Raw genomic sequence first — 14,139 nt, forward strand, 5'->3', positions numbered from 1 at the left:
ATAGTGCATGAAATTGTACAGCGTCTTTGAGTGTCTAGAAAAGCGCTATATAAGACTAATGCATTATTATTTATTATTAAATATTTACCATGATAACGAGTAAATATGACCAAAAACACAGCTTAAATGGTAGTGAACCTCTCCTGTGCAGCATCATAATGGGATCATGTGTTTCCCAGTTTAGCTGATGTTTAGGTCAACCGCCATTTTTAGCAGTACAGTATTCTCCTATAGGTTTCTATTCAGCCTGTAGCCTGTTTCTGTATGCCATGATACAGAAAATCATTTGTACCCACAGCCACCAGGCTGATGAGCTGTGAGACATATGAATTTCCCTCTGGGATCAATAAAGTTATTCTTATGTTTAAAGTCTCAGGTTAAGGTGACTTACCCCTGCCGGTGTCGTCATTCTGCTGCTGCTGGTGATAATCGGCTTTTCTTCCTCCATCAGTGAATCAGCTGTGAAGCACACAAAGATAATAAGTTAGAGAAGATGATCCAACTTCTGCCAGAAGAACAACACTGATGTTAAGACTCGAATACGTGAATGAATACCCACATATTTACTTTTTTAAACACTAACTTGAAAAAATAAATACTTAAGTAGCAAAAAAAACAGATAATTTAGTCAAATACGTAAAATTCACAGCTGTTGCATCTTAAGTTTGTGTAGTTTTCAAACATGAACTACATTTAGCATCAAGAGAACTACAAAAAAACTGAATGACCTTCAACTGGAATTAACTGCTGACCATCAGTTACAAATGAAGCAGCTGAAGAAAGCTTCTTTTTTCTTACCGTCTCTACGTGAATGAAGTTTGATGAAATCCTGGCGAACTGTCTTCATGAAGTTCACAGAGCTTTGAGAAATGCACTGATGGCTTCCATGGTAAACCAAGGGGGAATCCACTTCCAAAGGTTCCAAAAGTGTTTTTGATTGAATTTTAAATTAATGTTATGATTCAAACTTTTTTTATTCAACATCTTAAAGAAAAACAAGCAGATAGCAACACTGAAACACATTATTCTTCAAAATCAATCACATTTAGCAAAACCACCTGGAACGGCCCGTTCCCCCTCCTCTGGATGATGTTTCACACAAACACAGCGAACAGAGCTGGATAGCCCGTGGCCAAACTAGGAAAAGCTCTAGCACTGATTAGCTTCGAGCCCACTGGATCTGTGAACATCATATTTAATATTGTATTATAATTTATTATCTTGGTGCGTCCTCTGCTCTGCTGTCTGTGAGGACAGCTGTGTTTCCTACAAAGACTGCAATAAAACCTGCAATTAATGCAGGTAATTAGTGCAGAATAGAAAGGCTTCTTAAAGAAAAACCAGAGAGAGACATAATTCTTGCTGGTTGGTAGGTGATCAAATACAAATATTTTACACAATAAAATGCAAATTAATTATTTAAAAATCATACAATGTGATTTCTGGATTTTTTTTTTTTTTTTTATTCTGTCTCACAGTCGAAGTGATGAAAAATCACAGACCTCTTCATTCTTTGTAGGTGGGAAAACCTGCAAAATTGGCAGCATATCAAATTTTCACCACTGTACATATACATTTGTTTTACAAACGATCATTTGTGAAACAGAGTAGAAGACTGAGGCACTACTTCTAGATTTTATTGACATTCCCTTTGGTGCTGAATTGACTTGCAAATGTACAAAGATATACGATTGTGGGATTTGTATAAAATATTTGGGTATGTCATATGATGGCAGTCACAGTGCTCTAAGCAATGTTCATGCAAAGTTTCATAAAGTTTGATCCACTCATCTAGGACGGCATAAAGAGCACACAAACTTACATACACACATACACAGAGTCAGCCCAAAGTGCAATTAGGCCCTAAGCAGAATGTGATTTGGAGCCATCAAATGACCTCGATAATCCCCAAAAGTTCTGAAATACCATTAAGTCCCTAAGTGGAGATATAAAAATTCAGAACTTCCTTGTAAAGGAGAGTTTAAATGTCAACAGGATTTTAATAGTAAAATAAAGGTAAAATAAAAACTCGCTAAATATCACAAATTTCAAAACTCACTATCAATATCGCTGTTTCTCATTCGCTGCTGTCACTCCCACAACTTTCACCTGTTGCACAGCAACCAAAAGTCATCCATCATCCATCATCCATCCATCCATCCTCTTCCACTTCTCCGAGGCCGGGTTGCGGGGGCAATAGCTTAAGCAGAGAAGCCCAGACTTCCCTCTCCCCAGCCACCTCCACCAGCTCATCCAGGGAGACCCCAAGGCATTCCCAGGTCAGCCGAGAGATATAATCTCTCCAGCGTGTCCTGGGTCTGCCCCGGGGCCTCCTCCTGGTGGGACATGCCTGGAACACCTCAACCAAGAGGCGCCCAGGAAGCATCCTAATCAGATCCCCCAGCCACCTCAACTGGCTCCTCTCAATGTGGAGGAGCAGCGGCTCTACTCTGAGCCCCTCCCGAATGGCCACACTCCTCACCTTATCTCTAAGGGAGAGGTCAGCCACCCTTCAAAGGAAACTCATTTCTGCCGCTTGTATTCATGATCTTATTCTTTCGGTCACTACCCAAAGCTCGTGACCATAGGTGAGGGTAGGAATGTAGATTGACCAGTAAATCTTTCTTGCTCCAGCCTCTGACGGGGACGGTCGCATTCTATCTCTCTCCCTGCCCTCCCTATCTTTCTTTCCTGCTTGCTGCTTGCTGTGAGAGCGTCTCTTGCACACTGTTCGAATAAGAATAAGATTGAGAGCAATATGGATTTGGCAAACTGGGCCTTCAAGACCATGGATCGAATTTTTTCCACTATGAGATCTGGGAAAGGGGAGCCTGCGTGTCCGAGTGGAACAGACCCGGTTGGATACGTCATCGACTCTTGGAGCTCGTGGAGACCTGTGTGCTTCTCGGCCCTCGAGGTGGAAGACGTGGAAGACGCTTACATATTTGGCTATCTGGTAGCGGTATCTTTTCTGTTTGGGCTTGGAGGATACCTGATTTACCGTGAAATCAAGAAAACCTGGACGGCAGTTCGACATCTGCAGAGGCTGCCGACCCAGGTGGATGGGCTGACCAGAATGGTACAGACTCAGACTCAAAGCCTGATGAACCTGAGCCGTAGACTTGGGGAGTAGCAGGTGAGAGGGGTTCGATCTGGAGATAAGGTACGGTTCTGCTCAGTGAGGACGGTAACTAATGAATTTGGATTATTGGATTTATTGAATGGTTTCCCAGTGAGACTGAAGGCTGTTGAAAAAACAAGCAGCCTGTTCCAAAACAACACCTGCATTGTCAGAATTCGGCTCCCTAGCCGGCCTTGGCTGGCAATCATATCTCTCCAGAACTATGTGTGAAGGCCGCTATCCCCCTCAGCCCTCTCTGTGATTTGTGAAGCTGGATCTGGTGTACCAAGGCTGCTGATGAACTTCCATCACTATCAGCAAACTGTTTGCCTGGGAGCTGGCATCTGGGCTCCACAATGCCCCCACCCTCTCGTCTCCGTCTGCGTCCCCTCCTGACCCTGACCCTACCCACCATACTGCTATCCCGGCTTTATATGTGCAATATGCTTTTTGCTGAGGTGTTTTTTGGAACCTCGTAAGGTGTTCTTTATGAACACAGTATGAGATGATTTTTTTGAACCTAACTATCCCAATGTATCTCTTTCTGTCTCTCTGCTAAAGGTAGCGCCGTTGAGAAACGGTTGCATGACCTCAGACATCTGTCCCCCCCTGTCTGTGTTATGTTTTTGTTTTGGATGGATGTTCTGTTAACTGCAATTTCCCCATTGTGGGACTAATAAAGGCATTCTTGATTCTTGATTCTTGATTCTTGATCAACAGCTTCACTTTCACACTCAGCTCCCTCTTCACCACGAGAGACCAGTGCAGCATCCACATCACTGCAGAAGCGATCCGTCTGTCGATCTCCCGCTCCCTTCTCCCGTCACTCGCGAACAGGACCCCGAGATACTTTAACTCCTCCACCTGGGGCAGGAACTCATCCCTGAGCCGGAGAGGGCACTCCACCCTTTTCCGGTTGAGGACCCTGGCCTCAGATTAGAGGTGCTGATTCTCATGCCGGCCGCTTCACACTCGGCTGCGAACCGTTTCACTGCGAGCTGGAGGCCACCACCTGATGAAGCCAACAGGACTGCATCACCAACAAAGAGCAGAGATGACACTCTGAGGCCACCAAGGAAGAAGTCTTCTGCCACCTGGCTACGCCTAGAAATTCTGTCCATAAAAATTATGAACAGAATCGGTGACAAAGGCCAGCCCTGACGGAGTCCAACACCCACAGGAGACGAGTCCGCCTTATTGCAGTACGGCCCAAGCTCTCACTGCGTGTGAGTGAAGCTGAAACAGATGTTAGAGAAAGTGTTTAGCTGTTTGCCCAGTAAAGGGTGCAGAGAACGGTCAGGATCCATTATCTGCAGCCAATCCGCAAAGCCACGGTCATTTGGACTCTGCACCAGCTGATGGAGAAATCCAAACAGTGCGTTGAAAGGCCTTCTTTTTCCTCACACTTTGATAGCAGACTATTCTACATCTCATTAACTGTGCAGATGCATGTGGTAATATGTTAAGAATCATACACAGTGCTGGCTAAGACTTGCCTGAAAGTACTCCTTATTTTAAAAGCTCTCCTGCTACTAAATCAGTTCATGTCTTTTTAAATAAGATTTCTCAAGCAAACTTTCTACTCACTTTTTTCACTCTTACATTTTCTCTCACCATGTTCTTCTGACCTGTTCTTCTTCTTTCAGTTGCTCCCTTTAGGGCTCACCACAGCAGCTCATCTGCCTCCATCTCACCCTATCCCTCCTCGGTCATGCCACCCCTCTAAATTTCCTCCTTCACTGCATGAATCTTCTCTGTGGTCTTCCTATTTTCTTCCTGCCTAGCAGCTCCATATTCAACATCTTTTGTCCAGTATATCCACTGTCCCTCCTCTGCACATGTCCAAACCATCTCAGCCTTGATTCTCTAACTTTGTCTCTTATATACTCATATGTAATTCTGTTCATTCTGGACACACAGCTTAGTAACAAAATCTCAGTGCAGTCCTGTCCAGACACTCCATGAAAGAGCTGAACTGCAAAAGAAAAGAGCCCATTTTAAGTCATTATCAAACCCACAGGAAAATTAAGAGTAACAGGTGTAGATCTACTGAAAATAATAATAATAATTCTTTGGATGTTGGCTTCCTGTTTTTTCTTTTTTTTTAGCCTGTCATGTCTGGCAGATTTTGCAAACAGAATTGTGATCTGAATGCACTGTTGTGCCAGACATATTTACTCTTCCAAGATGAGCTCTGTAGATTCTCTATAAGCTCCTCTGGTTAATGTTTGTCCTTTTATTTCATTTGTTTATTCGTGTTATTTTTCCCCATACAAATACATGTGTCCTTGTAATGGCTGAGAGAGAAGAGAAAAAAGAGAGAGAAAGGGAAGAAAATAGAAAAAGGGGATAGAGAGAACAGAGCACAAGCAAATAAACCATAATGGTTCATCAACTGCTGCACTTGTAAAAGAAGAAAAAACAACATAAAAAACAAACAATACCTGGAAAAAGGAAAAAACCAAAGCAGAAACAAAGCATGGCCACACAAACCAACAATCCTGCTATGCCTGCCTGAGTAAGTGAGTCTGTGTCTATGTCACGAAATGTACTTACTAATGAGGGTGGAAAGCCGCAGCTCCACCCACCAGACGCCAGAGCCGGATAGAGAAAGATCCAGGAAACCTGGGCTGTGTGCAACCCATCAAGAGCATTGAAGTCCCACGGCCACACGTTCCAACGACAACCGCGTGCCCACCCCAGCAGACAGGAGAGGGAGGTCCCAGACGAAACCCCTCTAGCCAAGGGGTAAAAAACCCCAGAAAATCCGAGGCCCTGGGGCCCCTGCACAGGCCGACAGCAGGACCCCAGAGCCCCAGGTACCCAAGAGCCACCCGACACCCCACAGGGCCCCCCCTCACACACTGAAGAGACCAAAACCACCCCGAACCACAACCCCCAGGCGATTATCCTCCTGTAGACTGCCTTGGCTTTTTAGATTCCTCTTTTCAGGTCAGCTCGAGCAGCACTAAACACATAAAAGGGCCAAGACACCAAGACAAAACACACAGGAACGCAAACACAGGGAAGACCAGAACAAAGGGAAACCAGAACAACACACAAATAACTAATAACAGAACACCCAAACAACAACTAACTGAGGATCTAAACTGTAAGGAAAGAAAACACAACCACAAAATACAACAAGAACAGAACTTCACTAATACTATGTTTCCACCGCAGAGGTGCCGGTGCTCGTGCCACTGCTTTTGTGGGTTTCAATGAACCGTCAAAACTCTTAAGAACGAGCCCGCGTCTCCACCGCGTTTCTGTGAACTGCTCCTTTACGTATGAGTGTGGGCGGGTCCTCGTCTGGACACAGAAGCCGAAGCGCACAAACGTGGGAGAACACGCTCCCCTTTGTTGTACTGCAAACACGTTTTACGGTCCAAACCAAACTACTGCAGCATCTGTGTGCAGCACAGAGGGAAACACAGACAGTGGTTAGACGACAAGTACGTGTCCTTTTATCTGTGATATGAACTGATACAAAGCAGCAAGTTCAGCCTTAGAGCCCAACCTGATTCACAGCCATGAAAATTGCATCACTTTTCTGATGTAATACACACAGTGCTACAAACTGTATGTTGAGACAGCAGAGTCACGCCCGTCTGCCACTTTCGTCACGCGTTCTTGGTTCCAGACCGGCTAGTTTGCGGGGCCCGAGGTGAACCCGTTTTCGGCCGAGCACCGAGTGTGTTTGCGGTGGAAAAACCGCTGAACAGTTCAAATACTGGCACAGGCACCAGAACCCATCCAGTCTACACGTGTTTTGTGGACTTGGAGAAGGCATTCGACCATGTCCTTCGGGGTATCCTGTGGGAGGTGCTGTGGGAGTATGGGGTGTCTTGCCTGTTGTTGTGGACCATTCAGTCCCTGTACAACCGCAGCGAGGGCTTGGTCCATATTGCCCCCCAGAGTAAGTATTTTATTGCAGTTCTGTACATATACTGATCATGTTATCATATAGTCTTTTTTTTTTTAGCACCACTTAAGGACTTCTGGTCAGACGCAATCTGCATTTCATTACACTGTACTTGTGACATATGCAGTTACAATAAATCTAATCTAATCTAATCTAATCTAATCTAATCTAATCTAATCATAAGTCAGACTTGTTTCCTGTGGGTGTTCGACTTTGCCACAGTGGAGTTACAGGGATTATATTTTTTCTCACGCGTGACTTTTGACATAAATATAATTTCTTAGCCACTCAAATTCATACGCGGCTGATGAGTGAATACTTTTGGCAGTATAGTGTATTTTATTGAATTGTATCTCTCCATGTACTTCCTCTATTCCTGTTGCTATTTTGTATTGATTGCTGCCTGTTTGTCTCTGTTTTTTTATTTCAACTCACTGAATACTTATTACAATGGAAAAACTGCAATATAATGTTAAAGTATATTTTCTCCACAGTCAGCTGGTTCTCCAGAGATTTCTCCAGAGATTTCTCCAGATGGTTCTCCACACATTTCTTCAGATGGTTCTCCAGATTCCCTCTCATCTACAGACCAGAAGATTTTAACATACATTTCTCTGATTGGCTGCAGTCTTTCTCTTTTTGCCCTGGTCATCACCGTTTTGCTCTTTATCACTAATAGGTAATTTATTTGTTTTCTGCTGGATGACATTCTTCAAACCTTAATCCTCCCCTCCTCCTCATTTTTATTAGACTCCTCCTGTCTCACTCCCATCAACTCCTCAGCTCTCACCTTCCAATCTTGGCTGATTTTTTTTCTTCCTTGAATAATTGAATAATTGTCAGTTAATTATTCTTTTCTGTCTATTTCCATTCTTTTAATCTTCCTCCCTCATCCCATCATCTTACAGCAAATGTCTTCCTCCCTTCTTTATTTATGTTATCCATTCTTTCTTCCCTTAATGGATTTGACTTAATTCTATTCCAAACATGATCTGACCAAATAATCTCCATGCAAGTTGTCACTTACCATGGATCACATCTCCTCTGTCTGACAGAAAACTCAGAGAAGATGTTTCTATGAAGGTCCACATCAACCTTGTAATTGCCCTGATTCTCCTCAACCTGCACTTCCTGCTCAGTCAGATAGTGGCAGCAGGGTCCTCCACTGGACTTTGTCTTTATATGGCTCTTGTCCTTCACTACGCCCTGCTGGCCACTTTCAGCTGGATGGGCTTGGAGGGGTTCAACCTCTACCTTCTTGTTGTGAAAGTCTTCGACATCTATGTCAGCAGATACCTGCTCAAACTCAGTGTGGTGGGATGGGGTGAGTGGAACACTTCAAACAGGAAGTTGTATTTATCGGTCTGAAAACCTGTGACTGATTGATCAAGTTGCACGTTTCAGGTGTCCCTGCAGTCATTGTGTCAGTGGTGGCGATCATAAACAGAGGGTTTTATGGCCAGGTCTCTGACTCCGATGGAACTGCAATGTAAGGAACAAATTTGCATGCATGTAAAATCTTCATTTATATTTAATAACTGCTTTGCATGTGCATCAGGGTTTCTGTATATCTGCATGTTGAGAAGGAAAAATAATCTAATTTGTTTAAGTTGATAAACTGAGTGTCCTACATTTCTGTTTCATAATGCCTTTCTGACTTTTCAGTGTGAGACATTAAATCATAATCTGTTTGCTTTCATTGTAGATGCTATATCACCAATAAAACGGTGAAGCTAGTGACTACAGTGGGACTGTTCTTCATGGTGTTCTTCTTTAATGTGATCGTGTTTGTGGTGACAGTCAAACGTGTTTTCAGTGTTGGGCATCACAGCGAGGTGAATTTAATTTAAAGGATCTTTAAGTCAGTTCATATCAAAATCATCCATGTCAGCCTGTTTCACGAAAACCCCCAAACTAGCAATTAACTGGTCTTACCAGCAGTGACATGCAGTGAGGTTTGTGATGGATGAGGCACTGACTCGTCTAGAGTCGGATAGTCACATGTATGAATTCAAAATACACTACTCACAAAAAGTTAGGGATATTTGGCTTTTGGGTGAAATTTCAGGATGAGCCTAAAATGCATTCAAACCTTTACAGGTGAACTTATTGTGACCTTCTCTAAGCTTTCGAATGCACATGTCCAACTGTTAAATGTTTCAGAACTTTTTGCACAAGTTGCTGTTCTCTAACCAAAAGCCAAATATCCCTAACTTTTTGTGAGTAGTGTAGAAGCTTATGTTTCAATTTTAATTATGCTAATGATTAATTATGCTTTAATCAACTCCATACTGTTCAACAATGATGGCAAGAAAAACAAAATATTTATTGTAAATGTCAAACTATTTTTTTTTATTTATTTTTCAACACAGCACTGCAGCACTGCCCCTATGGGTGCAGCACGGTACTTTCTGCCTCACCCTGTGCATTTATGACCAATCACAAAGAATAAACATGTCAAACACATTCATTCAGTATATTAGACAGACTGTGGAACATCAGCATGTGTAGCACATGTGTAATCAAACATGTATATTGGCGATATAAAGAGAGACAGCAATGGGCATGCGCCAACCGCCTGCTTCATTTATTGTATGTGAGACAGCGCCACCAGAGGTGAGCCACAGCACTGCACTGGCTCGCCCGCATTTCTTCCATGTCTTTGAACAAGCGATGCGCAAATGCCGCGATTTTGACCATTAAACTGTTGAAATAATTCAAAAACAGTTTTGTAAAACAGTCAAGTGGTCAAATGTATTTTCTCTTATCATTGTTAGAATTTTACTTGTCATGATCCACTGCTTCACCTGCCTCCCCGACTGCACGTCACTTCTTACCAGCAACCAACCATTTAAAATGTCCATCTTCTTATAGGACAGAAATACTGTATAATTGGTTGTCTAATGTATTGTTAATGTTTGAATTACTTAACATTTTGTTTCCATATAATACACTCTACAAGTGAACAAGTGAGTCCAGAAAACAGAAGTTAAAAAAACTGAACAGTTTTTGTGGTCACTCTTAAACTTTCAAAGACTGTTAGTTTCAGTTTGTCTATAACCTACTGTATCATGTGTCGTTCTGTATTTGGCAAATCAATCTGGACAGATTGACAGTAAGAGAGTTGGGCAACATATTTGTTGCCTGCTGGGAGTCGGTGCTTTGCTTGGCATTACCTGGGGCCTGGTCTTCTTCTCATTTGGACACCTGACCACTCCTGGCTTCTACCTTTTCTCCATCCTGAACTCACTGCAAGGTCAGTACAATCTGCTATTATGTGAATCATGGCTAGAGGATTAGCCTGTCATTAAAATAAAGGTAAACATGAGGTCTCTCATATGATATAACCTGTTCTGATCATATGCACAAAAGTCCACTCTGTAAAGTGCACATACTATCTATGTGACAGACATTGATTTGGTGCAGTTTTGCTTATGATACTGTGATATATCCCAGATACTGATGGTCAAAGTTGGGTATAGGAAAAAAAAACTGTAGTAAAATAATGAGGGCTCAGAGATGCTGGAAACGATCATGAAAGTTTTTTTAGATACTTAAAGCGTTTTACCCACTCTTATGTAGTATAGCCTAATAACTCTGAAGACTTTCATTACATAAAGGTAAACTTTTGAGTTCCTTGATTAAATATACAAAAGTTATTCTAAGGGGTCGGGGTGTGAATTTTCTTTTCACATTTTGTTGAATAAATATGAAATACAGACATAGATTCCCAAAGTGTGGGCCCCCTGGTGTGAGAAGAAGGTACTGCAGGTGGGCTGTGAGGCATCTGTAAAGTTTTATAAAGTTGTAATAACATTTTCAATTTTGTAATGTGAGGGCTAGACTGGACTCCTGGACTGGAGGGCTGAGGTAACACTAGATTTGGAGAGTGGTTGATGTTTAATGTTGCACATACTTCCTTTCATTTAAGATCTTATGCGGGATGTTATTTTAGTAGTTTAGTGAACATGTTTATGCTGATTAATGGCAGCAAACTGCAGACCAGTTTGGGAAGCGTCCAGTATAAAGAATGTTGAATGGATTCTGACATTAAAGATTTTTTTGTTTTTTTATCTGTGACCTTCCTGTACTCAGTGTGATGCTTTGCTTCACTCTCTCCTTTGTCCTGTGCAGGTGTCTTCATCTTCCTGTGGTTTGTGATGTCACTGAGAAAGGCTAAAAGCTCAGCTCCTAAGACGAGCAGTGACACAGTTAGTACCAGCATTTAGCTTAAACACTACTAGAAACATGTCATGAAGTGTGTTGGTGGAATTACAGCATGATACAGTAAAGATCAGGATATTTACATTCACAACAATGTAGCAGATCAGGGAGCAACTGATGTAAATGAATGTGACAGCATGAACATTTTAATAACTCTGCTGAAACTTTCTTGTTAATGTGGTAAGAATACCAGCTTACATAGGACGGCTACACATTTAAACTTTTTCAATTCTGGCACGTCTGAGAGTCAAAGTTGATGCAGGAAAGGATCCAGAATGACCGAAAGAGCAAGACTACGTCAAATATATCTTTGCATCAACTCCAGAGGTCAGAGGAAGAACTACAGGAAATGGTCCTTATTGTTTTTCTCCATGTCCACTTCTCTGCACTGCACACAGATCTGATCTTGCTTTTAAATGCAGCTCATCTGCAACTCGTTTAATACTCTGAGAAATTCTGATATTATTATGTTGATTACACCATTAACATTGTGCTGTTTTTTTGCATTTATTACATATTTTATTGTAATTCTGTTTTGAGATTTTTAGAAATTTGTTTAGTAACTTTATCAAAATATGAACACTTTCTGTTCCAGTTTGTATATCTGAACATGTATCTCTAAAGACTTTGCTAATGCATAAAAGCTGCAGTGTCACTATAAGCAATAAAAACTGAAAAGTTTACATTATTTTGCAGTTTTATTGTATATAATAATATTCCTGTTAACAGACCAAGTTTACAGCAGACTGATGCCAAAGTCTGAACAGCACTGAAAATAATGTTTTGACCTGCAGTCATTATTTTGGACCCTTAAAGAACAGTTGCCTAAAACAAAAACCTCTGGAAGACCGCACAACTGTATGTTAACCTTAAAACACATGATCATGAGCTCAATTCCTTTTTTAGTGTGCTTGGAGTATAACTATACTATCTTTGCATATTGCATATTTGCAAGGTTTACAAATCAACCAAAGGTATGCAATAAACATCAACAAAGAAATCCTGTAAATGGCCTACAGCAGTGCTTCCCAAAGTCAGCAGTGCTGCAGCCCACTTAAGTGTTCACTCTCCTCAGTTTGTGGAGAAAGTAGAGGCGTTGTTGGGCTTTCTTGGGCAGTGCAGCAGACTTGGAGGTCCCTGAGAGATCATCTGAGACGTGCACACCCAGAACTTTGGTGCTACTCAACCTGTACTGTAGAGTCATGTCTGGTTAGATGGGGGTGCTGGGTGTGATCCTATGAAATCAATGACATCTCCTTTGTTTTCCCTGCATTTAGGGAGAAGTTGTTTTATTTATATATATATATATATATATATATATATATATATATATATATATATATATATATATATATATATATATATATATATATATATATATATATATATATATATATATATATATATAGAGAGAGAGAGAGAGAGAGAGAGAGAGAGAGAGAAAGAGAGAGAGAGAGAGAGAGAGAGAGAGAGAGAGAGAGACGGTAGCGCCGGTCTCTGGCTGCAGATGCTCGTCTCTGGATGAGTGATCAGGAACGATCATTTCATTGTGTGCCTTGTGCGCACAATGACAATGAGTTGAATCTAATCTAATCTAATATCTGCTAAAATATGCTCCGGTCCCCAACAAACGCCAGAGGAGACGCGGAAAGCGGGGAGGTATCGCGGTGCGGGTCAAAACTTACCTGAGACTCCTAGGTTTGTCTGTTCATTACCCCCTGGATGGTGGTCTTTGCTGCCTCAAGGCTGTTGGGCTGCCTGTGGATTTCGGGCGTCGCTGGATCAGGCCGATTGTCCCACCTGTCATCCTGGAGACTCGGCGTCCCTCGTCCTGGCGCAGGATGCGGGATCGTGGAGGCGGCGTAAACCATGCTAACCTTCGCCTGTTGAAGCGGGCCCCGGCCTCAGCTAACAAGGATCTGGTCATCCGAATGGCCCTACTAAATGCTAGATCGTTAGCCAACAAAACTTTCCTTCTCAATGACTTTTTCATCGCACAGCAGTTGGATTTTATGTTTGTGACTGAGACGTGGCTTCATGCTGGTGAGTCTGCACCTTTTTCCGAACTTTTACCTCCCGGCTGTTCTTTCTTCAGCTCCCCGCGGATCTCTGGAAAAGGTGGAGGACTTGCTTCAATATTTAAATGCAGTTTTCGCTGTCGTCAGGTCTCGGCAGACCTGTACGCCAGCTTTGAACTGCAGCTGTTGGAGATAAACTCTTCCCCCTCGGTGCTCTGCGCGGTGATTTACCGACCACCGAAGTGCACGAAGGACTTCATCGGTGACTTTGCTGACTTGCTGACGGGTCTCATACTAAAATATGACCGTATTTTAATTGTTGGTGACTTTAATATTCATGTGTGTTGTGAGAGTGGTCCACTGGTTAAAGAATTTGCCTCGCTTATTGACTCTTTTAACTTAACACAACTCGTGTGTGGTCCCACTCATGAAAAAGGTCACACACTGGATCTGGTGTTGTCTTATGGACTTAGAGTCTGCATCACAGGGATACGTGACTGTGGTATATCGGACCATTTTCCTGTTTTATTTACAGCAGCGCTCCCCAGCTCTGGGATAAATAGAGTATCCTCTACACGTCGTGTGCGCTTGGTTAACTCTTCATGCGCTGCTGATTTTGCAGCTGCTTTTAAAAACTCTGACTTAAGCAATTTGGATTTTTGCTTGAGCCTGAATACCGAGGACTTCACTAACTCTTTTATATCTGCTTGCACTGCTGTACTGGACTGTATTGCCCCTTTTACAACCAAACGCACCAAACCTTCCTCCCAGCCCTGGCTGGATGAGACAACCCGCGCTCTCAGACGTGAGTGCAGACGCGCTGAGAGAAGGTGGAAAAAGGATAAGCTCCA

General features: G+C 42.4%; 2 protein-coding genes across 3 annotated transcripts in view; one reads left to right on the forward strand and one right to left on the reverse strand.

The window, feature by feature from the left end:
- Positions 1 to 918, reverse strand: part of LOC115789678 (zinc finger protein 239-like) — a 3,628-nt gene extending 2,710 nt beyond the window's left edge. For both annotated transcript variants that reach the window (XM_030743192.1, XM_030743191.1), the window contains exons 1-2: positions 799 to 918; positions 392 to 459 (exon numbers count right to left, since the gene is read on the reverse strand). In XM_030743192.1, the coding sequence (XP_030599052.1) occupies positions 392 to 459; positions 799 to 847 (117 nt within the window). In that variant the 5' untranslated portion in view covers positions 848 to 918. The remainder of the gene's footprint in view (positions 1 to 391; positions 460 to 798) is intronic.
- Positions 878 to 11,691, forward strand: LOC115789770 (adhesion G-protein coupled receptor G1-like). Its single transcript, XM_030743279.1, has 8 exons — positions 878 to 889; positions 7,541 to 7,725; positions 8,102 to 8,370; positions 8,451 to 8,535; positions 8,752 to 8,881; positions 10,155 to 10,302; positions 11,181 to 11,257; positions 11,516 to 11,691. Exons 1-8 carry the CDS (start codon positions 878 to 880, stop codon positions 11,525 to 11,527), a joined length of 918 nt encoding a protein of 305 aa, XP_030599139.1. The 3' UTR covers positions 11,528 to 11,691.
- Positions 11,692 to 14,139: the final 2,448 nt, after the last annotated feature.

The sequence above is a fragment of the Archocentrus centrarchus genome, chromosome 12 (genome assembly GCF_007364275.1).
Source record: "Archocentrus centrarchus isolate MPI-CPG fArcCen1 chromosome 12, fArcCen1, whole genome shotgun sequence".
Lineage (NCBI taxonomy): Eukaryota > Metazoa > Chordata > Actinopteri > Cichliformes > Cichlidae > Archocentrus > Archocentrus centrarchus.

Coding starts and splice junctions, on each gene's coding strand:
- LOC115789770 (XM_030743279.1), top strand. Junction 7,726..8,101: donor TTGCTCTTTATCACTAATAG/GTAATTTATTTG, acceptor TCTGTCTGACAG/AAAACTCAGAGAAGATGTTT. Junction 8,536..8,751: donor GACTCCGATGGAACTGCAAT/GTAAGGAACAAA, acceptor CTTTCATTGTAG/ATGCTATATCACCAATAAAA.